Here is a 27,210-nt window from a genome sequence, read left to right as displayed (position 1 = left end):
AAGAAGGACAGGTGCTACTTGGTAGGAAAGCAGTGAGTGTTGGGATGAGACAGAGATGCTGACAAGATGGAGGGTTCACAGAAAACAAGCTTAACCTACTGTATACAAACACATGCACACACACACCTACATACACACGCACACTCACACACCACCATACACACTGCCGCATAGCTATGCAGTCAGACTATAGGGCTTCAGTTCTGGGAATCCACCCTAGGGTCTCCCGACCTGACAGCCTTCCCCCAGCAAGGAACTCTCTCCCAAGCCCTCCCACTTCCCTTCTAAGTCCTGACTCCTGGTCAAAACTATTGGAAAATTTCAAACAAAACAAATGATAGCTAATATTTCTGCAATAAATAACCAGGTTGGATTATAGCTTAAGCTGCTGGTGTTCATAATACCTGGTGGCGGTTGAATCTGTAGGTCATGAATACCCAAGGTCTGCAGGTTTGTCACAGATGTGATACGCTGCTCGTCTTCTAGGGTGAGGGGACTGGCTTCCACTATGAGGGAATGAATGGTCTTACAGGTGGTGAGGACTGAACTGAGGCTTCCAGCCATTCCAACACATCTCTTAATGTGCAACCTGAGGCTTGTAGCTGAGCTGAATATTTTCTCCAGATATTTGATATCTTTCTTACTCAACTTGCAGAAATCCCGGAGTGTGACTTCCAAGGTCTTGAACTCCTGCTTCCCGTTGAAGAACAAAGACACAGCCCTGCTGGGAATGTAGGTTCCTGAGAACTCTTGATCCTGGGTCCTGCTTATGTCTTCTGTGGTTTTGTCCCACGAAGCCACAGCCCCTCCATAGAAGTCCAGTTTAACGAAATCCAGAGCACTTGCACAGTTAGGCAAATCTTCAAAGAAGTCAAATAAGTAGTCAGGGATATTCTCTGAGTTGATATATAAGCTTTTACCACGAAAGAAACCTTCAAATTCTTTGCTCAGGCTAGATGTGGATATACTCTCATGGAATAAGTTGATTCCACACTCTGTAAAGGAATTGATGTTTATGGCTTTCAGAATTTCTTGCACAGTGGTGCTTTTCGTATTTTGCATGGATTCCTGCCTCCAGAGAGGCCTCTTGGTGACGGAAAGTCCAAGGAGACTGCCATGTTGATACACTGCTGACAAGTGTTTCAGAACAGCCCGGGTGGCTTCGGCAGAGGAGCCACACGTGTACAGGAGCAGGTTGCTGTACTTGGATGTAATGTCTGAAATGGAAACCATTTTCTGCAGGTGACCATTCCCCTTGGTCACCTCCGCTGGTTCTCCAGATGTCAGTAAACTGCTGAGTCTGCGTCCTGCGGTGTACTCCTGGAATGACTGATGAAAGAATTTATACTTTGGCTTGAACCGTTGAGCTGTGTATTTACAGAGGAGTCCTGTTGTCAGCAGGACATCCTCGTTCACATTGGACAAGTCATCTGGTTCGAAATCAAACCTGCGGGAGAATACACCCTCCAGAGCTAGGTCTCCACAGTGGTCCAAGCTCTGAGTGACTTCACTTGGAGCCAGCCCTTTACGTTTATGCCTGTTTTTATTTATTAGCAGATCATAGAAGGCACAGAACAGCGTGGTTTGTGTGTGAGAGTGGAACTCACTTTTTCCCATCTGAATTGCACAAGTGATGACCACAAACAGAGGGGTCTTCATCAGATTCCTCAGGCACCTGGATTTCTGAATTTGGAGCAACAAGCCTTCAGCGAACTCCTTTCTCAGCACTTCCTGGATGAGAGTCTGGGCACTGCTCTCAGTCATATCCCCCACCTCGGCAACCAGTGCCCCAAACTGCCGGATGTACCTCAGGCTCTCTGTGGTGGTGCTGACGATAACCATATTCTTGAAGCGGTGGTTTTCCTTTATCAGGGCTTCAATTTCTGGGCAGTTCTGGGCCTTGAATTCATTATAGCCATCAAGGAGAAAAAGAACCCTCTGCCGCAACTTCAGCAGCCTGGCCATGAAAGTCTGCTTACTGATCACATCGGGTATATCCAGGAGTTGGTCACACAGGGTTTCGAAGAGTCCACCCTGGACCCTGCTCAGACGAAGAAAGAAGACTAATTTGAACTTGGTGAGAGCCTGGCACTCTCCTGAGGCCCAGAGCATGGCGATGCGCTGCAGCAGAGTGGACTTCCCTTTGCCCGATTCCCCTTCGATGATGCAGGGGCTCTGAAGAGTGTCCAGCAGGCCACTCAGTGTCAGCTGCTCCAGGCGGTGATGGTGTTGGTCCTTCTTCCATAGCACCGGTTCTGTGAAGGTGCTTTTCAAATTAAACATGATGTCAATATCTTCACCCAGGGGATAGAAGTTGAGAAAAGATGGGCTCTGATAGAAGTACTTTAATTCCTTAGCAAAATCATCTAAGTCTTCTTCTGACATCTGATGAAAAAGACCTGTTAGAGAAGAGGTGAGGTTAAAGAGGACCCAGTTCTGTGTTTCCCCAGAGCTTAGTGTTCAGGAGGAGGAAGGAGGGGTGGTGCTGAGAATCTGACTTTAATTTCCTTCCCCAGTTCCGAACTGGCAGAAAGGGTTCCAGACATTTACTCCTGCTTTTCCCTGTCACCCTTTACCTTCATTCCTCTTCTGTTTCTTCCTTTCCACCACCAGACTTTGTAGCAGCTGTTTGGAAAGGAGATGAGCCAGTGTTTGGGATAAGGAAAGTGCATGAGACTAGTGGGGAAATGGCTTAGAATGATGGTCTGGGGTGATGCTCAGCAAATCAAGAGTTAACCTTGATTAATATTTCATGAAAAGCAGATTCATGCTTCTTTAGTCACTCAGGCTCTCTTTAGCATGGTGCTTGGATCAGAGTAGGTAGTCACGGGGCCACTTGTCCAAAGATGGTCCTCATCAGATTGAGGAGTGTTGAAAACTACTACTGCATTGACTTCCCTTTTTTAGGGGTGGGGGGCACTTGGCATGACGGATCTTAGTTCCCTGACCAGGGATCGAACCTGTGCCCCTTGCAGTGGAAGTGTGAGGTCTTAACCACTGAACTGCCAGGTGAGTCCCTGCATTGACTACTTAAGTACCTTCATTATCCAGTTTGATTCTGAAGTCAGACTATGCTAAATCGTTTATTCCCTGACCTTGGGAGTTTCTTATTTGGCTTCACCATCAAGTAATCTAGTGGGAGTGTTTTTCCTGAGAGTGTCTGAGCTTTTCCTGAATGTGACCAAAGCTCACAGCCCAGGAATATGAAAAGGGAAGAGAGCAGAGGCTCTGTGGTGGGGATTATGGATCTTCTTCATGGTTTATTCTGTTTGTAGAACATATAAAAGCAAACTGATACTTACTTAGTCCATGCAATTCCTGAAACAGAGGATAGTTCCACTTTTCAAGGGATTTAAGAAAGAGGTTACAGGCTTCTGAACCCTTCTTCAAAATCATGTGAATGACCGCTCTTGCAGCATCCTGCTCAAAGTTCTCGCAGCAAATGACATCTACTTCTTCGTAATTCATAACATTCCATACAAATAGCTCATCCAAAATTTGCTTTATCACAGTCATTCCCATCCTTTGAATGAGAACTTGACTGTTCTCCTTTATGAAATTCACTGAGGGAGTGAGGGGAAATATACATATTTATTCATTTATACAAAATATGTATACTAGCATCATGTTGCCAGAGTATTAGTGTTATTCATCCCCCCACCACCACCTTCTTTGGACCTATCTTGAATTATGGGAATGCTGAATGCTTGAATTCCAGGCCTTCAAGAAGAGCTCTGTAAAGCCCCTCATTCTTAACATCAGAGTCCTTGGTGAACAAGATGTTTTATTCTCTGATAACAAAGTAAAGTGAGTAATCTTGTCCTCACTGTACAAGAGTAAGGTCAGAGGGGTAAGATGTTGGGATTTCAAACAAGGAAACTAGCATACAATCTGCCAGTTGCTACCATCTGTGTAACCTTGAGAAAGTGAAAGCGTTAGTTGCTCAGTCAAGTCTGACTCTTTGTGACCCCATGGACTGTAGCCGGTCAGGCTCCTCTGTCCATGGAATTCTCCAGTCAAGAATACTGGAGTGGGTAGTCATTTCCCTCTCCAGGGAATCTTCCCAACCCAGGAGTCAAACCCAGGTATCCTGCATTGGCAGACAGATTCTTTACCATCTGAGCCAGCAGGGCAGCCTTGGCAAGTTGCTAAGCATCTGCCGGCTTCAGTGCTGCGCTGCGAACTGTTGAAAACACTGCCTCTCTGAGGGTAAAGGCCCAGATCCATAGCACCTACCAAAGTGCACATTATAAATATTTCCACTGTGGCCAATTTCAAGCTAACAGTGTATGTCAGCTGGCTAGCATAAAGCATAAACATTCAGCAATCAGGTCTCATAAAACAGTAAGAACCAGCTCCGGTATACCATCGGTTCCTTATCTGTACAATGGAGTTGAGAAGTTACTTATGAAGTTGTAATGAGAATTCATGTATAGTATTTCATAGAAAGTAATAGCTCAATAAATGTTAGCTACTATTGTTAGCCATTATTCTGTTGCCATCACTCAAAGGAGTAGCGCATTTCATCTGTGGTGAAATTTGGTGTTTTCTGAAGAGTATCACTGCAAAACGCTCATCTCTCGTGGTGAGGTTCCCTGGAAAAGCTGTCTCATGTCTGACTTGCCAAGATCTAACTCTCCCAGGCAGCCCCTGCCAGCTCTGAGAAATGTCTCTCTGGTGTCGTACTCTCAGACATTGTCTGTATTACTTTTCTCCCCGGCTAGGCTGCTCCTGCTTTTCATATCTTTCTTGACAGATCCAATTGGATATCTGCTCCCAAAGACCCCAAGGCCTCTCTGATCTGAACTGCATTGTCAGGCGCTCAGACCTCCAGAGTCCCATCCCAGGCCCACCTTGTCTCTGTCGCTGATCCCTATTGCTAACCTCAGCTGGAATGTCACCACATCTTCTGAGATGATACACATGTTCTATATTGAGCAGTTGAAATGTGGCTCGCATGACTGTGTGACTGTGTGACTGAATTTTAAATTTTATTTAATTTTTGTTTATTTAAATTCACATTTTAAATAGACACATATGGCTACTTGCTACTATCTACATTGGACAGCGTACTCTGGACCTGGTCATCAGGGTGGAAAGAGTTACATCTTTGTTGCCACTTAGATCTACACCATGTTTCTTCACAATAATCTTGACAGACCTCTGTGCTGTCTTACCAGGAGGGCAAGCCTGAGCAGGTGATGGCAGGGGACCAATGTTTTAAAACCATCACTCTTTGTGGCTTATCTGTGGTTCTGCCATTTATCACGGGCCACCATATTTATAACTGAATTCTCCAAATCACAGAAGAATATATGATGGGAATTCCATATATAACTGATCAAAGGGAGGCATAAATTGATTTTTCTATTCAATACCACCCATATTTGAAAGCACACTGTGTAATCAGGCAGATTTGATTTCTAGTATACTTACTTTTTCTGAATAAAAACTTCCCAGCTTTCTGTATCTCAAAAGACAGTATTATTTCCAAAGGGAGAAATCAAATATGACTCCAATATTATCCTCTTCTTTCTGTAAAATGGCTCCTCATTCTGTAAAACTAACAAGACAGAAACTATCAGGAAGCAACCTATGTCACTTTCCTTTTCTTTTTTTCCACACCAAGAACACAGATTACATAATGTTTGACATCTGTTTTTTTCATTTGCTAAAGTTTTTGAGACCTTCCTGTACCAGTTAAGTATTAAACTGCTTCATTTTTTTTTAAGATTTTTTTTTATTTGGACCATTTTTATAGTCTTTACTGAATTTGTTACAACATCATTTCTGTTTTATGTTTTGGTTCCTTGGCCTTGAGGCATATGGGGTCTTAGCTCCCTGACCAGGGGTTGAACCCATACTCCCTGCACTGGAAGGCAAATCTTAACCACTGGATCACCAGGGGAGTCCCCAAACGGCCTCGTTTTAAAAATCAATCTCATTGACGTATACTTCACACACAATAAAATACAAGGAACTTTCACAAATGTATACACCAAAGTTAATTTTTCCCCAGTCAAGATTTAGAAAATTCCCATCAGTGCAGAAAGTTCCCTTGTGCCTCTTTATAGTCCCCATCAAAGCAACCACTGATCTGATTTCTTTAACTATAAATTACTTCTGCCTGTTCTAGCACATGTGTGTGTGTGTAGTGGGAATTCCTAATAACGTACTTTCACAGCCTTGAGAAATTTCACAGAAATAGCACCTGGAAAAACAGCATATATTAAGAAACTGTGTTAATGATTATCTTTCATGTTTTTTCTTAGAATAATCGCCTTGTTACATACCCCAAGACCAGACCCAGAAGGGAATATGACTGGGATTATGAAAGCATGGACCTTGGAACACCGGGTCAGCATCAGGCATGAATGCTGCCTTCACACTTGCTAAGTGTTCCCAAGACTAGCCCAGAAGGGAAAGGCCTGGGGTAAAAACAAGGAGATCTGGGCTATGCCAGTGTAGTGTCTTGAGAAAGATAACATCTAAGAAAGTCTTGTAATCTGCAATTAGGAGTAAAATCTGGACTCAGAGTGGACTCTACACCTCAGTCCAATAGAGGCTGCAGGTCCCTTGGCCCATTGCTCCAGATTTTGTGTTCTGTCTTCATTCTCATCGCTTGCTACCGGACCATTAGGGCAACATGTGTGCTCAGTTGTGTCCAATTTTTTGCGACCCTGTGGGCTGTAGCCCACCGATATCCTCTGTCTGTCGGATTTTCCAGGCAAGAATACTAGGATGGATGGCCATTTCCTCCTCCAGGGGACCTTCCCGACCCAAGGTTGGAACCCACTTCTCCTGAGTCTCCTGCATTGGCAGGCAGATTCTTTTGCCACTGAGCCACCTGGGAACCCCCTGCCTGTTCTAGAAGTTCATGTAAATGGACAGTTGTAGTGTTACTTTTGTGTCTGGCTCCTTTCACTTACTATTGTGCTGTTAAAATTTGCCTCATTTTTTGCAGGTGTTGATAGTTCAGACCTTTTTAAATGGCTGAGTGGTATTTCACGTTGGAAAAGATCTATTTACCTATTAGTTCAGTTGATAGACATTTGGTTTGTTTCCAGTTTTTGGCTGTCATGAATGAAGCTTCTGTGAACATTCCTGGACAAGTATCTTTATAGACACATGTTTCTATTTCCATAAAATACGGAAAATAAAAAATATGATTAGTGCAGTGGTTTGCCTTTTATTCCTCTGCATCTTTTGAAAAGCAAAACATTTTTATATTTATGAAGCCCAGCTTACTAATTTTTTCCTCTTTGATTCATGCTTTTTGTGTCCTATCAGCAAAATCATTCTCATCCTGAGCTACAAAGATTTTCACCTATTTTCTTCTAGAGGTTTTGTCAGTTTAGATTTTATTTATGTCCCATTTATTTGTTTGTCTGCTTATTTTTGGCTGCATTGGGTCTTCATTGCTGCACCTGGGTGTTCCCTCGTTTTAACAAGTGGCGGCTGCACTCTAGTTGTGATCCGTGGGCTTCTTGGTGCGGTGACTTCTGTTTCTGGGGCACATGGGCTCCAGAGTTTGGGGGTTTAGTACTTGTGGTGCATGGGCTTCAGTGCTCCACAGCATGTGTGATTTTATTTCCTGGACCAGGGATTGAACCTGTGTCCCCTACACTGGCAGACAGACTCTTAACTGCTAGACCACCAGGGAAATCCCCATTGATCCCCTGTGAGATAATTTTCTTGGTTATGATGTGAGATAAGGAGTTGAGTTTCACTTTTTTCCCATAGGGATATACAGTGTTTCCATCATGATTGGTTGAGAATATCTTTTACCCATTGAATTTGTGAATCTATTTCTGGACTCTATTCTGTTCCACTGGTTTATGTCTGTTCTTATGCCAATATCACACTGTCTTGATTACTGTATCCTTATAGTAAGTGTTGAAAAAAGGTAGTGTAAACTCTTCAATTTTTTTCTTTTTGAGAATTGTTTGCATTCCCATATTAATTTTATTTTGTTTTATTTTATTTTTACCATGACAAGTTAGGGCAGTTTATCACATAGCAAAAGCAATCAGAACAGAGAAACAGGAAATGATGGCGAACATTAATAGTAATGCAGCTTCTAAATCACCTAAGTCCTAGAATCAAACCTCCTGTTTTCCAAGTTGTGGATGCTACAGGGTGTCACAGTTCAACCCTTCTGCCTACACTTAAGAGTTCCCTCTCACAGGTAGGGGAGGAGGGAGAAGGGAAGGGCAGAAATAAAAAAAAAAAAAAAAAGAGTTCCCTCTCTTCAGAGCTTGGTTTATTTCAGTTCTCTGCTGTTTCCTATATAACTTCTAGATCAAGAAAGTGTGAATAAACTTTATATAAACACTTAAAATTTATTTCCTGGAAGCTCACCAGACCAGACTTGTGAATCCTCCCTAGTCTGCATAGTAGAAAACAAGTTATATGACTTCTGTTTCTCAGGGCAGAAAGGGCTATGCAAGACACAGAACACTGGGACTGATGCCGGAAACCTGGAATCATATTTTATTTATTTATTTTTAAATATTATAATTTTATTGGAGTATAGTTTACTTTCAATGTTGTGTTTCAGGTCTACAGCTAAGTGATTCAGTTATACATATACACATATTCATTCTTTTTTAGATTCTTTTCTCATACAAGTTATCGTAGAATACTGAATAGAATCTCCTGTGCTATGCGGTAGGTCCTTGTGGTTATATATCTTACATACAGTAGTGCGTGAATTGAATGTTTGGGACTTCCCTGGTGGTTCAGACAGTAAAGAATCGGCTTGCAATGTGGGAGACCTGGGTTTGATCCCTGGGTTGGGAAGATCCTCTGGTGTGTATGTTCATCTCAAGCTCTTGGTTTATCCCTCCCTCCTACCCCGACATTTCCCTTTTGGTAACCATAAGTTTGTTGTCATTATCTGTAAGTCTGTTTCTGTTTTGTAAATAAGTTCATTTGTATCTCTTTTTAAAAAATTAGATTCCACATATGGGTAATATCTTACGATATTTGTCTTTCTCTGTCTGACTTATTTCACTTACTCTGATAATCTCTAGATCCATTCATATTGCTTCAAATGGCATCATTTCATTCTTCTTTATGGCTGAATAATATTCCTAGGTTTAAGCAAACTAAATGTCCATCAACAGAGGAATGGATGGAGAAGTTGTAGTACATATACACAATGGAATATTACTCAGACATTAAAAAGAATGAAATTATGCCATTTGCAGCAACATGGATGTACTTAGAGATTATCCTGTCCCAAGGAAAGGAAGGAGGCTACTGTCATAAACTACAATATTGCTGAAATTTGAGGACATGATGCTAACTGAAATAAAATAGTCATAAAAAGATGAAAACTGTGTGCTTTAACTGACATGAAATGTCTAGAGTAGCCAAAACATTCACAGAAACAGGAAGTAGAATGGTGGTTGACAGGAGCTGTTGGAAGGGTGGAAATGGGGCATTCTTGCTTAAAGGAGGCAATTTCAATTTGCAATATGCAAAAGTTCTGTAGGTTCTATCACAGTGTGAATATACATAACTGCTACTGAACTGTACACTTAAAAATGGTTAAGATAGGGGAGTTCCCTGGCGATCCAGTGTTCAAGACTCTGATTCCACAGCTGGGGCATTGGTTCCAGGAACTAAGACCCTACAATCCATGTGGCGTGGCCAAAAAGTAAACAAATAAAATAAAATCCAATGTCTGTTTTTTTTAAAATGGTTAAGATGGTAAATATCATATTACATGTATTTTGCCACATTAAATTTTTTAAAAAGAGAAAATTGTCACTGAGTCCTTTTGGCCATTACTATTAATCCTGTCATATGACTATTATTAAAAATTAAATTATATAAAGGAGGGAGGTGTCTGAAATGATTTGTTTAAATGTCAAATATGTGAGGAACACCCCACTAAGATGCAAATAGTTATGCTCTTAGGGCCAAACTTTTCATCACTGGACATATAAACGAGATTAAGATGGAACTTCTTAGATGACTAATGTATGGGACACCAAAGAACTGGACCCCAGTGCATCTGGGTGAGGTGCCAAGCATCTGAGGCTTTCGGAGATGAGAGAAGCAAGAAAAACTACAAAGGATGAAACAGAGTCCTTGAGGACAATTTTTCAAGCTGCTGAACTCATTAGCAGGTCATGATATCAACTGAGGGCAGGCAGACAGATTGAAAACCACAGTCACAGAAAACTAACCAATCTAATCACATGGACCACAGCCTTGTCTAACTCAAAGAAACTATGAACCATGCCGAGTAGGGCCATGACCAGATGGATGGGTTATGGTGGAGAGCTCTGACAAAACATGGTCCACTGGAGAAGGGAATGGCAAGCCACTTCAGTATTCTTGCCTTGAGAACCCCATGAACAGTATGAAAAGGCAAAAAGATAGGACACTGAGAGAACTCCCTAGGTCGGTAGGTGCCCAATATGCTGCTGGAGATCAGTGGAGAACTAACTTGAGAAAGAATGAAGAGATGGAGCCAAAGCAAAAACAACACCCAGTTGTGGATGTGACTGGTGATGGAAGCAAGCTCTGATGGTGTAAAGAGCAATATTGCATAGGCACCTGGAATGTTAGGTCCATGAATCAAGGCAAATTGGAAGTGTTCAAACAGGAGATGTCAAGAGTCAATGTCGAAATTTTAGGACTCAGCAAACTAAAATGGACTGGAATGGGCAAATTTAAGTCAGATGACCATTATATCTACAACTGTGGGCAAGAATCCCTTAGAAGAAATGGAGTAGCCATCATAGTCAACAAGAGTCCGAAATGCAGTACTTGGATGCAGTCTCAGGAACAACAGAATGATCTCTGTTCATTTCCAAGGCAAACCATTCAATATCACAGTAATCCAAGTCTAAGCCCTGACCAGTAATGCTGAAGAAGGTGAAGTTGGACAGTGGTTCTATGAAGACCTACAAGACCTTCTAGAACTAATACCCAAAAAAGATGTCCTTTTCATTATAGGGGACTGGGATGCAAAAGTAGGAAGTTAAGAAACTCCTGAAGTAACAGGCAAATTTGGCCTTGCAGTACAGAATGAAGCAGGGCAAAGGCTAATAGAGTTTTGCCAAGAGAACGCACTGGTCAGTAAACACCCTCTTCCAACAACACAAGAGAAGACTCTACACATGGACATCACCAGATGGTCAACACCAAAAACAGATTGATTATATTCTTTGCAGCCAAAGATGGAGAAGCTCTATACAGTCAGCAAAAACAAGACCAGAAGCTGACTATGTCTCTGATCATGAACTCCTTACTGCCAAATTCAGACTTAAACTGAAGAAAGTGGGGAAAACCAATAGACCATTCAGGTATGACCTAAATCAAATCCCTTATGAATATACAGTGGAAGTGAGAAATAGATTTAAGGGACTAGATCTGATAAAGAGCCTGATGAACTGTGGATGGAGGTTCGTGACATTGTACAGGAGACAGAGATCAAGACCATCCCCATGGAAAAGAAATGCAAAAAGGCAAAATGGTTGTCTGAGTAGGCCTTACAAATAGCTGTGAAAAGAAGAGAAGTGAAAAGCAAAGGAGAAAAGGAAAGATATTCCCACTTGAATGCAGAGTCCCAAAGAATAACCAGGAGAGAAAAGAAAGCCTTCCTCAGCGATCAGTGCAAAGAAATAGAGGGAAACAACAGAATGGGAAAGACTAGAGATCTCTTCAAGAAAATTAGAGATATCAAGGGAATATTTCACACAAAGATGGGTTCAATAAAGGACAGAAATGGTGTGGACCTAATAGAAGCAGAAGATATTAAGAAGAGGTGGTAAGAATACACAGAAGAACTGTACAAAAAAGATATTCACGACCCAGATAATCACAATGGTGTGATCACTCACCTAGAGTCAGACATCCTGGAATGTGAAGTCAAGTGGGCCTTAGAAAGCATCATTATGAACAAAGCTAGTGGATGTGATGGAATTCCAGTTGAGCTATTTCAAATCCTAAAAGATGATGCTGTGAAAGTGCTACACTCAATATGCCAGCAAATTTGGAAAACTCAGCAGTGGCCACAGGACTGGAAAAGGTCAGTTTTCATTCCAATCCCAATGAAAGGCAATCCCAAAGAATGCTCAAACTACCACACCATTGCACTCATCTCACACACTAGTGAAGTAATGCTCAAAATTCTCCAAGCCAGGCTTCAGCAATACATGAACCGTGAACTTCCAGATGTTCAAGGGGGTTTTAGAAAAGGCAGAGGAACCAGAGATCAAATTGCCAACATCCACTGGATCATTGAAAAAGCAAGAGAGTTCCAGAGAAACATCTATTTCTGCTTTATTGACTAAGCCAAAGCCTTCGACTGTGTGGATCACAATAATGGAAAATTCTGAAAGAGATGGGAATACCAGACCACCTGACCTGCCTCTTGAGAAACCTATATGAAGGTCAGGAAGCAACAGTTAGAACTGGACATGAAACAACAGACTGGTTCCAAATCGGGAAAAGAGTACATCAAGGCTGTATATTGTCACCCTGCTTATTTAACTTATATGCAGAGTACATCATGAGAAACACTGGGCTGGAAATAGGACAAGCTGGAATCAAGATTGCCGAGAGAAATATCAATAACCTCAGATATGCATGTGATACCACCCTTATGGCAGAAAGTGAAGGTGAACTAAAAAGCTTCTTGATAAAAGTGAAAGAGGAGAGTGAAAAAGTTGGATTAAAGCTCAACATTCAGAAAACGAAGATCATGGCATCCGGTCCCATCACTTCATGGGAAATAGATAGGGAGACAGTGGAAACAGTGTCAGACTTTATTTGTTTGGGCTCCAAAATCACTGCAGATGGTGACTGCAGACATGAAATTAAAAGATGCTTACTGCTTGGAAGGAAAGTGATGACCAACCTAGATAGCATATTAAAAAGCAGAGACATTACTTTGCCAACAAAGGTCCATCTGGTCAAGGCTATGGCTCTTCCTGTGGTTATGTATGGATGTGAGAGTTGGACTATAAAGAAATCTGAGCACTGAAAAATTGATGTTTTTGAACTATGGTGTTGGAGAATACTCTTGAGAGTCCCTTGGACTGCAAGGAGATCCAACCAGTCCATCCTAAAGGAGATCAGTCCTGGGTGTTCATTGGAAGGACTGATGCTGAAGCTGAAACTCCAGTATTTTGGCCACCTCATGAGAAGAGTTGACTCACCGGAAAAGACCCTGATGCTGTGAGGGATTGGGGGCAGGAGGAGAAGGGGACGACAGAGGATGAGATGGTTGGATGGCATCACCAACTCGATGGACATGGGTTTGAGTAAACTCCAGGAGTTGGTGATAGACAGGGAGGCCTGGTGTGCTGCGATTCATGGGGTCGCAGAGTCGGACACTACAGAGCGACTGAACTGAACTGAACTGAAATTTTGAAGGCCAGTAGGGCTTCCATGGAAGGATTTTTAAATATGCCTGGAGGGGGCGAGTTTGGAATTGTTCTTAAAGGAAACGAAAGTTATGAGGCTGTAAAAGGGAAAGGCTGTTTCTAGGCAGAGGAAACTGCACAAGGTAAGAACTATGGGGGAAAGAGCCTGAGAACAAGGATTGGGACAACTCCTGAGTGTGAGCAAGGGCCTAATTTGTATTTTGATGCCTCGATTGAGGTAAATTCCAGCTCTAGCACTGACAGGCTGGGAATCCTCAATCAAGGGATAGTGACTGGTACACAGAAAGGATAACAGCTGCTGTAGTTTCTTCCTTCCCTTCCTGCATGCCCCTTGGAAGAAAGCATGGGTCAGACCTCCGTTGAATCAGTCAGAGTTTAAGTGAGAACAGAAAAAAGAGGAAGAAGATAGAGGAAAGAGCCAAGAAGTTTTTTATATTCACATATAAACAGAATAAACTAGACCCAAAGTTAGCCATCCATTCACCTTGTCTGCAAAAGTGATTAAAACTTTACATGGATCATCAGGCAGGAATCTGAGCTGATTTTGAAGATGTTAAAAATTCATATTCAGTTTGGATACTGGAGAGTCTTCCTACCCACAGAGAAGTCTGTGACTAGATCAGAAAACCTAGTCAGAGACTGTTGACCTGTTACTTATTTCTCTCAAGAATAAACTCTGCCTGTAGTCCAAAGCTCAGGTCATCAAATCTGTTACCCACCAGCATAAAGAATGACTGACCAGCTGGCTCCCCTGGACCCTGGCTATGGCTCTGAACACCCCCAGCCCTCACCCTGAAGCAAAATGTCAGAGAATAATTGAATTACATAGAAGATGTCCTTTTCCTATATTTGTGCTTTGGAAAATATTATTTAGACTAATTCTATAAATAGGTATTTTCTTCAGAATGGTTACATGAGTTCCTTAGAGAACTGAATTTCCTCAGGACCCATAAAACTCATGTCTATGCGGCATTCTACAGTTTATAGATAAAATTAGAAAAAAGCTGTTAGGACTTCCCTGATGGTACAGTGAATTGAAATCTGCCTGCTAATACAGGAGACACGGGTTAGATCCCTGTTGCAGGAAGATTCCACATGCCGTAGAGCAACTAAGCCATAACTATTGAGCCTGTGCTCCAGATCCCGGGAGCCACAACTACTGAGCCCACGTGCTTCATCTACTGAAGCCGGAGAGCCCTAGAGCCTGTGCTCTACAACAAGAGAAGCCGTAGCAATGAGAAGCCAGTGTACCGCAACTGGAGAGTAGCCCCCCTCACCACAAATAGAGAAAAGCCCACGCAGCAACAGAGACCCAGCACCGTCATAAACAAATAAATAAGATTAAACAGGAAAGCAGTTGGGACAGAGATGATCAGTGGGTATTATCTGTCTCCCTTTCCAGTAAAAAGGCTCTAGTCTAGAATGTACTGAGATCTCCAATAGACTCCAGCAATCTCACAGATTATTGTTACTGTTAATGTCACAGGCTTAATTGTGTTCACCCCACCCCCCTGAAATCCATATGTTGAAGTTCTAATCTTCCTGGTGTCCTTATAAGAAGAGTAGATTTGGACACACAAAAAGAGACCTGAGAGATGCATGCCCCAAGGAGAGATCGTAGGAGGACACAGGGAGAAGGCAGCCATCTGCAAGTTAAGAGAGCAGCCTTAGAAGCCAGACCTGCCAACATTCTGTCTACCTTGGACTTCTGGCCTCCAGGATTGTGAGAAAATAACTTTCTGTTGTTTAAGTCACCCAGTCTGTGGTATTTTGTTACGGTAGCCAGAGCAGGCTAATACAATTAGTGTTATAGAAAGTCGCTGAACTGTTAAGAGAACCGTGACAAGAAATGGGGTTCTATGCCATCTTTAGACAATTCTTTAGACAATTATTGCATAATCTGCAGCAAGTCACTTGACCTCTCTCTGCATTTTCCCCCTCTCTCCTCCAGGGTCATAAGGATTAACTGAGATAAAGTCGGTAAAGACCCTATCAATAACAGGGGTCCTCTAAGCATCCTTCACTTCTCTGTCTAGACAGCAGCTTTCTCCTAATTCAGGAGAGTAGATGGACTGAGCAGTGCCCCCACGCCTTTTCAGCTCTGAACTTCTGCAACTCTAGCAGAAGTCTCATGAATGAGAGTAGGTTTCGTATCTATAAAGCCCCAAAGTATTTTCTAAGTCCTTCCCCTCACTTTGTCTCACAGTAAACATAGATGCACCCCTCTGACTTAACATTAGTTTAAACCTCAGTTTTGAAAAACTGGATGAAACCCCAGCAGACCAGACTCATGACCCCTAAAGTCTCCCTGCTGGCAAATCCAACCAGCCATGCAACACTGCCCTCTTTAGACTTAAGGCTTCATACCCAGCAGAAACAAACTTTAAAAGAATGTAAATCCAAATGTCAATATTTGGTTCCAAAACCCACTTAATACCCCATTCTCTGTCCCCACAGTACCTGGCTGAGCAATCCGGTTGTCCTCTTCTTGGTGGATCAAAACACACTTTTAAAATGAAGGTTTCTCATCATGGGCTAAAAATGAAAATAAAATTTCTTTTCATTTGCTTTCTGTTTCATAGCAAAATCCAGTGTTCTTGTAAGTCTGAAGTCTCTCCATTCCCTGAAGGGGATTGTAAGAGAAGGGCAAACACTGACAAGTTCCTCTTTTTCTTCAAAGCATAGAAAGAATGGTTTGGACACAGTATGAACTTCCAGTTCAAAAAGAGAAAATGAGTGTTAAGTACAAGTGAAATGAGCTTAAAAGATGCAAAGCTGGAAATTCACATCAGGAAAGGAATTACTCATTTTTTCCCCTGTTTATTCACAAAACATGAGTTCTGTTGCTGTTAGTTTATTATTCTATAGCTTAAAATGAAAACAACATGTTTTGAACATTTAATGTATATTAATTTTTATTATTAGCCAAGACAGAAAGCAAGAGAAATGAAATGAGCTGGTTTGGTTAGTTAAAGTTTATTGCTACCGCAGCCAAATTCATCCTTATCATCTATACCTTGGGTCCCAGAGTGCATGTGTGCTAAGTCGCTTCAGTTGTGTCCAACTCTGTATGACCCCATGGACTGAAGCCTGCCAGGCTCCTCCATCCATAGGGTTCCCCAGGCAAGAATACTGGAGTGGGTTACTGTGTCCTGCTCCAGGGGATCTTCCCGACCCAGGGATGGAACCCGTGTCTCTTATGTCTCTTGCATTGGCAGGTGGCTTCTTTACCACCAGCACCACCTGAGAAGCCCTCAGATTCCAGGAGACTTTAGCAAATGCATACTGTTAGTCACCAGAGTCCTGAGCAAGATTAACACAGAGCAAATGGACCACCACTGTTGATCCATTCCACGATGGTATTCAGAGCATCCTCCTGACTTTGAAGAGCCACTGGCTTCCACTTGTACATACACATTAAGAGCTCGTAACCACAAGTTCCAGGAAGCAGGTTTGCACCAGGCCTCAGGAATGGAGACATTTCCCCCAGCACTTGTCTTTAGAATGCTGTTTTTGCATACTCTTCCCCCTACCTTGGCACAATCAGGAACTTTTTATGTTACAAAACTTATTTCAAAAAGAGCTTTCTAACTTAACTTATCTGATATAGAGGGATATTGAAGTTTTACCCTAAATAAATTCAACATTCTTGGTTTTCTATAGTATTAACAGCAGTGTATCCCAACTTATGAGAAGGGTTTCTCTGAAGTGAGACCAGGGACTGTGCTATCAACCTGGATTTTTGAACTGTTAATGAAATCTATGTGGAAATGTATGTTCACAGAGAAAAACTATAAAGATAGGCACCGACAATATTAACAGTACTTATCTCTTGGGGATAATTTAAAATTTTCTTCTTTTGTTTATCCATATATTCTGATTTTCTTTAACAAACACCTATTACTTTTATAGTAACAAATGATGTAAAACAGGATAGAAAGAGGGAATGTGGAAATGTGATTGTAGTGGGCCATCCAAATATTAATGTATCAAGTCTTAATCCCTGGGATCTGTAAATGTTGTATCTTTGTAAATACGGTTAAGGCTCTTGAGATAGGAGGATAACTCTGGATTATCTGGGTAAGCACTAAATGCAATTAAAAAAAGTGTCCACATAAAAGAGAGGAAGAAGGAGACTCAAAACAGGCAGAAAAGGAAAAGACAATGTGACCGTGGAGACAGCGATTGGACCGGCTGTGAGTCAAGGAATGCTGGCAGCCACCTGAAGCTAGAAGAGGCAAAAAAATGGATTTTCCTCTAAAGCCTCTGGAGGGAGTGTGGTCCTGCTGACAACTTGGTATCAGCCCAGTGATGCGGATTTGGGACATCTGGCCTCCAGAGTGTGAGAGAGTAAATTTCTGTTGTTTAGAGCCACCCAGCATGTGGTATTTTGTTACAGCAGCCACAGGAGACTAATGCTGTGGTTTATCATGGTAAAATGAGCGAAATGATATCCACCCTCATTCAAGCACAACCTCCATGTGGCCTCGTCACTGTCCTTCGCAAACAGATTTGCAGTCAGGTGTTTTCAGTACATTTAGGATGGATGCTCTGGTGTGCTCACTCAGTCGTGTCTGACTCTTTGTGACCCCGTGGAATGTAGCCCGCCAGCCTCCTCTGTCCATGGAATTTTCCAGGCAAAAATACTGGAGTGGGTTGCCATTTCCTATTCCAGGGGATCTTCCCAGCCCAGAGAAGATCAAACCCGTGTCTCTTGCATCTCCTACACTGGCAGGTAAATTCTTTGCCATTGTGACACCTGGGAAGCTCAGATTTAGAAGGGATAATATACTAAGAAATTTTGACATCCTGAATAAGTTCCAAGAGCTATATCCCTTGCCCTTTTACTTTTCTTCCCAGTCTCTCCCCAACCTTTATTCTTCTGGGGAGTGTGGTAAAATGGAAATGCCCAGGGATCTGGAGCTAAGAACTAAATTCAAGTGTGGGTTTTATCTTGCTTCTAAAACAGGTCAGGTAAGCTTCTTAGCAGTAAAATGGTGGCTAGCCAGCTTGCTCCAGGATTTTTTGAACATCATCTGAGCTACTGTATCTGACAATATCACCTGCGTGCTATTCTGTGACTTTAAACATTTATAGATACTCATGTCTTTTACTCTCAGTTTAATGGGAAAGGAGAGGAAAAGTCACAATACTTTTCTCCCTGAGGGCCTGTGACTCATAATTCTAATTGTTCTAGAATTTTGCTAGTCTTCTTGCCCAGAAAGTCAGTGGCAGGGGAAGTTACTATGCCAACTCATGTTTGGTAAACTTCCTGCTGCTGCTGCTAAGTCACTTCAGTCGTGTCCAACTCTGTGCGACCCCATAGACGGCAGCCCACCAGGCTCCACTGTCCCTGGGATTCTCCAGGCAAGAGTACTGGAGTGGGTTGCCATTTCCTTCTCCGTTGGTAACTTCCTAGTATGCCTTAAAAAGGAGAGTCAAAACTTCTTGACTAACTCCTTTAGGAAGTAGGGGTATATTGTGTCTATTATTCTCTGTTTTATATATACACATAAACTACTTTTTAAAAATCTATAATTCCCCATCCTTTCTCCTTACAACTGGCCTAATAATTCAGATGCACTAATATAAGAAAGGCTTTAGTGAGAGAAACTAAATGTGGGAGGACGGATTGTTGATTTTCAAGGCAACTGAAATCCTCTCCTAAAATTAACATTTGAAATAGCTGGAGGTATTTTGCAAAAAGGAAAAAATACCTTAAGGAGGTATGATTCAGCTGTGTTCAGATGCCCACAGGGGCGTGGCCTAGGGAAGAGGGAGCAGGTCTCAGATGTTTATGACAAATAAATGCTGTTTACAAGGAATCAGAATCTCATTCAAAATGCCAAGAAGCCCAAAGATATTTCTTTAGGGTAATGTACTTCTTTAGGGTAATTCTCCTTGAATTTTAAAATACCCTTCCAATAATTGAAGAGTTTCCCAAATTATGAAATCCTTATTCCTAAATCCTTCCCTGGTGGCTCAGCTGGTAAAGAATCTGCCTGCAATGCAGGAGACCTAGGTTCAATCCCCGGATAAGGGAAGATCCCATGGAGGAGGGAAAGTCTACCCACTCCAGTGTTCTGATCTGGAGAATTCCATGGACTATATAGTCTATGGGGCCACAAAGAGTCAGACACAATTGAGCGACATTCACTTTTCACAAAGCAGAAGCCAGAAACCCTTTTTTCTAAAAAAAAAAAAAAATTTATATATATATATTTCTTAAATAGTTTTTTCTTTTTTTGAATATTCTACCTATTTTGTGTATTTATTTATTTATGGCTGTACTGGGTCTTCGCTGCTCCATGCGGGTTTCTCTAGTTGCAGTGAGCGGGGTCCTCTCCTTGCAGGGGCTTCTCTTGCTGTGGAACATGGCTCTGGAACGTGAGACCGGTAGTTGTGGCACACAGGCTTAGTTGCTCTGTGGCATATGGGATTTCCCGGACCAGGGATTGAACTCAAGACTCCTATGGCAGGCAGACTCCCAAACACTGGACCACCAGGGAAGTCCTTGAAAAGTTATTTATTTTAATTAGAGGATACTTACTTTACAATATTGTGATGGTTTTGGCCATAGACCAGTATGAACTGACATTAGGTGTACATATGTCCCCTCCCTCCTGAACCCCCTTCCCACCTCCCTCGCCTTCCTACCCCTCTAGGTTGTTGCAGAGCACCGGCTTTGGGTTCCTTGAGTCATACATCAAACTCCCACTGGCTATCTCTTTTACATACGGTAATGTATATGTTTCAATGCTATCCTCTCAAATCATCCCACCCTCACCTTCCCACACTGTGTCCAAATGTCTGCAGAAATCCTTGTTCACCGTGTTCCTTGAAGTTAGTGTGGACACACCTACCCTCAGGGGTCTGCTGATTGGAAGCCAACATAAGACTACAATTGGAGCGCCAAGGGGTTACAGTTTGAAAGCCATCCTGGTGAAACAGCAGAGAGGCATCCACCTGGGGAAAGCAGTGGCAGAGTTGCTCCACCTCTGTCCTGCAGAGCCTGAGTCCAGAGGGAGAGACAGGAGGGTTTCCAAGTGACCCAGCACTGAACTTACCTGTTCTTGCCTACACAGCCTTCCAGTCCTGGTTCTCTGCACCCTCCTAACGATTCTGTTAGTTTTCTGATCTCTTCAATAAATTCCTTTTTTTGCTTAAACTCTCTGAAGTGGGTTCTGTTGTACTTGTCCTGTAAAGTACTGTCTTAGCAATTGATTGGCATCAGTTCTCTAGGAGGTTGGCATTTGCTTTATGTGGGAAGTTGAGTTAGTTCTGATTTCTATCTAACTTATGATTCTGGGAGTTAGAGTGGTAAGGGTACGGGAAGCAGGACATCCGGGTAAATACATTTGATCAGTGTCCCATAAACAATTTGCAATTACTTTTCCACTACAGCTGACTTAAAAATTGAAGCAAGAGTGTACAGAAGACAGCTGGGCCAAGGCTTACCTGATAGTCCACCCTCAGTCATATAACAATTCCTTTAGGTAAAGCACAGGCCTAAACACTCAGTCCATTTTTACAGTGGAAATATTTTGCAACAAGTCTATGATGACTCTACCTTCCTTTGTTTGATTTAGTGATGAATCTCACAGTTAACAAATTCAGGTGAGAACATATGCAAACTTTGTTTCTGTATAAATCAAGCTGCTGTTCTGATACAGTCTCCATTTCAGTTGATGGTAGACTAATCTATTCATTCGGAGGTAAGCTTCTCCAGTTCAATATACCCTCAATCTATCCAGATCTATAATTTAGTCATATTCCAACTTAAAACTCCTGTTGATATTTTTTCCTCTCTCTCCTTTCTGGGAGGTATTCTAAGTTCTGACTCTAACAGCAATAAGGAGGATCAGAACCCTCCTCTCCACTCAGTCCCTCTGATGGAGCATGTCGCTGCTGCGCTCATCTTGAGTGTGGTGCTTGGCTCGTGGGTGTTTAAGTTCCATTTCCTGATGTGCATTCTGTCTGGTTGCCTGATGCCAGGAGACTGCTAAAGTGTGGTTCCTTCCTCCTATTGCTCCAAGTCAGCAGTTTACATCTCAGCCTTTGAATGCATGTTTTCCACCCCTGCCTGATACACTGGGTCTCTCTCTGCTTCTCCCATCTCCTCACGGAAGGCTGGGAACTTCAGACTTCCTGAATGCTGGAAGCCTCCAGAAGCTGGATGGGAGGGGCTTCCCCCTCCCAACCACGAAGGCTCTAGATTTCTGGATCAGTGGACTCAGGACCACTGAGAAACTTCTTGAGAGGGAAAAATGAGCAGAAATAACTGGTTAGTATCTAAAATAATTCATCCATCAGATTTTATTGAGGGTGGTCCTAGTTTAGGCTATTTGTTTGAAAAGTGAACATACTGTTTTCTGTTTTTAAAAAATTGATTTTGCAAAAGCATTTTTGTATGTAATTAATGAGATGATTACCTTTGGTTCAATGAAGAAAATACAGCAAGCACTGAATGAGATATTTTTTTTTGGAGATATATTTTTTACTGTTTGAAAGTAAACTGCTTTTATCCTTATAAAATATTTTTAAATTAAAAAAGTAATACATATTAATTTCAGAAAATTTGGAAAACATAGAAAAGCTTAATATAGAAAAAAGTAGATGTCACTCACAATAATAATCATTTGGCACTTTGAGATGTTATCCTTTCAGTTATATTTTCTTATATCTCTGTATCTATATAATATTAGGACCATATGCAAATTGGGATCATGCTAGATTGTTTTACAAACAGATTTTTTTTGCTTCATGAAGAATTTTGAGATTTTCCTCCATATCATGAAATAAGAAGATGATTCAGTGTATCATTTTATTAATGGATGTCCCACAATTTCCTTACCCATTCTCCTGGACATTTAATTGTGTCCAAACTGGACACATTTATTAATCTTTAATAAATGTCCTCAATGTGCACATTTTAAAAAATAAATTCTTTTTTCTTTTTTGGATGCATTGCATGACTTACGGGATCTTAGTTCCCCAACCAGGGATTGAACCCAGACCCTAGCAATGAAAGTGCCAAGGCCTAATCACTGATCCTCCAGGGAACTCCCAGAACAAATTCTAAAAAACAGAAATTTGGTGTCAAAGAAAATACACTTTTTAAAGATTTTAAAATAAAATTTGTCAAGAGAAAAATCAGACAGCTCAAATTAATGAGTTTTAGCACTTCACTATGTATGGGGAGATGCAAGAGTCTGGGTGCAATAAAATCATTCTTATGACATGAATGCATGATATGTATGATATATGAATGAGTATGAATGATGCACTATATATTCATGCATATGAATGTATGATATACAATTTGTCAAATTGTTTTTTAGAAAAGATATATCTATGTAACTATTGAGAGATGAACCATTCATAACCCGTAACATTGGGCACTGCATTATCATTCACTTAATCTTTGCTAATCTTTATTAATATAAAATGGTATCTCACTATTACTTGCTTATGCCTTTCTTTAGATTATTAGTCAAGTTGAGTTCTTTTCATCTTTGCTGACAATTCTGAGTCCTTATTTTATGAATTATCTGTTCAAGTCTTTTGCCTCTTTTTTTTTTTTTGAAGTACAGTTGATTTACAGCATTGTATTGGTTTTAGGTGTACAGCAAAATGATTTATTTATACATATATGTATATGATTATTTTTCACTATAGCTTATTATGAGATGTTGAATAGAGTTCCCTGTGTGATATAGCCTCTTTTTTACAAATCAACTTTATTGATTTACAGTTTACATACATGAAATTGTGCCCATTTAAAGTTGTTCAGCTGATGAGTCTTGATAAAGACCACCACGAACATAACAGAGAACCTTTTTCTCACTCTAAAATTTCCCTCAAGCCTCTTTGGTCCCAGACAGCCACCAATCTGCTTTTTGTCACTATAGATCATAATTTCTCTTATTTAGAATTTCATATGAATGGAATCATAAAGTATATACATTTTTGTGTCTGTTTTTTATCACTCAGCATCAGGCTTTGGAATTCACTCATATCCTTATGTGTATCAGTAGATCATTCCTTCTTACGCTGAGTGCTATCCCATTGTATGACTGTATCACAACTTATCCATTTATCTACTAATCTATTGATGGACATTTGGGTTGCTTCCAGTTTTAGGTTGTTATGAATAAATCTGCTATGGAATACAATGAAATGTTACTGAGCCATAAAAAGGAAAGCATTTGAGTCAGTTCTAATGAGGTGGATGAACCTAGAGCCTATTATACAGTGAAGTCAGAAAAAGAAAGATAAATATCATATACTTACACATATATGCGGAATCTAGAAAGGTGGTACCGATGAATTTACTTGCAGGGCAGCAATGGAGAAGCAGACACAGAGAACAGACTTATGAACACGGGAGGTGGGGGAGGGAGGGGAGGGTGAGATGTAGGGAGAGAGTAACATGGAAACTTCTATTACCATTTGTAAAATAGATGCCATGGGAACTTGCTGTACGGCCCAGGGAACTCAAACAGGGGCTCTGTATTAACGTAGAGGGGTGGGATGGGGAGGGAGACGGGAGGGGGGTTCAAAAGGGAGGGGACATGTATACCTATGGCTGACTCATGTTGAGGTTTGACAGAAAACAACAAATTCTGTAAAGCAATTATCCTTCAAAAAAATAAATTAATTAAAATAAATCTGCTATGAACATTTCATACAAATCTTTGCATAGACATAGGTTTTCTTTAGGTAAGTACTTAGAATTCATGGATCCCATGTTAATGATATGTTTTCAGCTTTATAAGTAACTACTGAAGTTTGTTTTTGTGTATGAGAGTTTCACAGACACATCCTCTCCAGTGCTTAGTATTATCAGTCTTTTTCTTTTTAAAAAAATATTTATTTTTATTTGGCTGTGTGGTTATTAGTTGTGGCACACAGAATCTTCATAGCAGGATGCAGGCTTCTCTAATTTCGATGCACGATCTCTAGGGCATGCGGGCTTTGTTGCCTTGCAGCGTGTGGGATCTTGTCAATAGTTCCCCAACCAGGGATTGAACCTGTGTCTCCTGCATTGGAAGGCAGATTCTTAACCACTGGATCACCAGGGAAGTCCCATATCAGTCTTTTTCAATGTAGCTGGTTAATGAGCCTGCAGTAGCATCTCATTGTGGTTATAGTTTACATTTCCACTGTGACTAACAATGTTGGGTACTTTTAATATGCTTACTGATCAAAAGAATATCTTCTTTGGGAAAACATCTGTTCAAATCTTTTGTCCATGTTTTTAATGACGAGCTGTAACAATTTAATTATTCTACAGGCAAATCATTTGTCAGATATATGGATTGTGACTATTTTCTCCCAGTTTGTGGTGTGTTTTTTCAGTGACTTAACAAAATCTTCAACCATTTTTAATTTTTATGAAGTTCAATTCACCATTTGTTTTTTTCATGCTTTGTGTTTCTCCGTCACATTTAAGTTTGTTACCACAAGATGGCAAAGATTCCATCTGCAATCTTAATTTTCCTTTGCCACATAACATAATGTATTCACAGGTTCTGGGTATTAGAATGTGGACATCTTTGTTGTTGTTGGTTGTTTGCTCGCTAAGTCATGTCTGACTCTTTCTTGCGGGGGGACATTATTCTGCCTACCACATATGTCCTTTATCAGAATGAGGAGCTACTCTTTTGTTCCTAGTTTGCTGAATGTTTTTTATCACGACACATATTGAGTGTTTACTAAGTGCCAACCACTCTGCTAATTGTTTTATACAGGTTATGTCATTTAACCCTCACCTACGACATGATTATCATCCTCAATTTACAGATGAGTAACTTCCCCAGTGTCATATAACCAATAAGTGGCAGAATAAGATTTAAACAGAAATATGTTAAAACTTAAGTTCAATCTTTTAGTAACTGCTAAAAATAAACTGGGCTTCCCTGGTGGCTCAGACGGTAAAGAATCCGCCCGCAATGCAGGAGACCTGGGTTCGATCCCTGGTCAGGAAGATACCCTAGAGAAGGGAACGGCAACCCACTCTAGTATTCTTGCCTGGAGAATTCCACAGATAGAGGAGCCTGGTGGGCTACAGTCTATGGGGTTGCAAAAGAGTTGGACATGACTGAGCAACTAACACACACATACAGATTGGATATTATTCACTTTCTGCACAAGGTCATTCAGTTATCTTTTTAAACCGCTTTTATTGAGATATAATTCAAATACTTCCCACTTTGCTTATTTAAAGTGTACAATTCAGTAGCTTTTAGTATATTCTTAATGTTGTATACCCACTTATGCAACATACAGTCAATTTTAGAACATTTTCATTACACAAAAGGAAAACTTGTACTCTTTAGCTGTCATCCCTAACCCCTACACCCTCTAGCCCTAGGCAATCACTAGTCTACTTTCTGTCTCTGGAGACTTCCCTATTCTGGATATTTCACATAATTGGAATCATAATATGCATTCTTTTGTGACTGGTTTCTTTCTCTTAGTATTTTCAAGATTCATCTATGCTGTAGCATTAACTAATTACTTTTTATTACCAAATAATATTCCATTGTATAGATATACCAACTTTAGTTATCCAGTCATCAACTGATAAACATTTAGACTATTTCCACTTTTGGCTATTATGCATAATGATGCTATAAATGTTTGTGAACAAGTTTTTGTGTGGTCATAAGTTTCCATTTCTCTTGGGTATATACCTAGGAGTAAAATTGCTAAATCATACAGTACATCTATGTTTTACCATTTGAGAAACTGAAAGACTGTTTTCCAAAGTAGTGGCAATATTTTACTTTAAATAATGAGAGTGGTGTTATGATGGTTCTAATTCCTCTACATCTTTGTCAACGCTTGCTATTGTCTTTTTTGTTATAGCCATCCTATGGGTGAAAAGTGGTATCTAAATTGGTTTTTGCATTCATTTACACTTTCATTTATTTGCCCTTTAAAAAAGTAAATGAACAGGGACCTCCCTGGTGGTGGTCCAGTGGCTAAGACTTCGTTCTCCCAATGCAGGGGGCCTGAGTCCAATCCCTGGTCAGGGAACAAGATCTCACAAGCCACAACTAAGAGTTCACATGCCACCACAAAGACCAGACACAGCCAAATAAATAAATAATTTAAAATAAATGAGCAGATAAATAGCATAATGACATATTTGTGATAAGTTCTAGAAATAGCCAGGGTACTATCATTGAGACTAATATGGCAGTCAAGGAATCTAGGAAGGTGATATTTAAGCTGAGTTCTCAAGAATGGATGGAACCAGCCCTGAAAATGCCAAGGAAGAGAAGAGCAGGTAGAGAAGAGCAAGCACAGAGAGTTGAAAAAAGTCCAGGGTGATTGACTGCAAGTGGGAGAGTGCAGAGATGAGGCCAGTGAGGTAAGCAGGAGAAGGTAAGAGAGTTTGGATTTTATCCTAAATACAGTGGGAATCCATGAAAAGGTTCTACACTGAGAGAGGCATGATGGTGTTCTTGTTTTAAAAGATCACTTTAGCTGCTGCATTGTAAAACCAGTTAAGAAGTGTTCAAAGATTTCCATGTGAGAGATATCAGTAACTTGAATAAGAGTGGCAGTAGTGAAGATGAATAGAATTTCTTCCAAGCTCTATTTGAGATATAGAACAAGCAAGACCGGATGGGACCTGAGGGGTGAGTGAAAGGGAGGAGTCAATAATGACATTCAAGTTTCCGGCTTCAGTGAATGAAGGTGTCATTTACCAAGATAAAAATGAGTTAGCACTGGTACGTACTGGCACCAGATATGCTTAAATAAATCTTGAACTTTCAATTCATTTTTT

General features: G+C 40.9%; 1 protein-coding gene across 1 annotated transcript in view; it reads right to left on the bottom strand.

The window, feature by feature from the left end:
- Nucleotides 1–16,011, bottom strand: part of NLRC4 (NLR family CARD domain containing 4) — a 47,383-nt gene extending 31,372 nt beyond the window's left edge. The window contains exons 1-4 of the mRNA XM_061155644.1: nucleotides 15,870–16,011; nucleotides 5,437–5,563; nucleotides 3,303–3,563; nucleotides 405–2,399 (exon numbers count right to left, since the gene is read on the bottom strand). Coding sequence (XP_061011627.1) covers nucleotides 405–2,399; nucleotides 3,303–3,563; nucleotide 5,437 — 2,257 coding nt within the window. The 5' untranslated portion in view covers nucleotides 5,438–5,563; nucleotides 15,870–16,011. The remainder of the gene's footprint in view (nucleotides 1–404; nucleotides 2,400–3,302; nucleotides 3,564–5,436; nucleotides 5,564–15,869) is intronic.
- Nucleotides 16,012–27,210: the final 11,199 nt, after the last annotated feature.

Source organism: Dama dama, chromosome 11 (genome assembly GCF_033118175.1).
Source record: "Dama dama isolate Ldn47 chromosome 11, ASM3311817v1, whole genome shotgun sequence".
Lineage (NCBI taxonomy): Eukaryota > Metazoa > Chordata > Mammalia > Artiodactyla > Cervidae > Dama > Dama dama.
The sequence above is the reverse complement of the archived record's forward strand: the minus strand, read 5'-3'. Positions and strand labels throughout refer to the sequence as shown.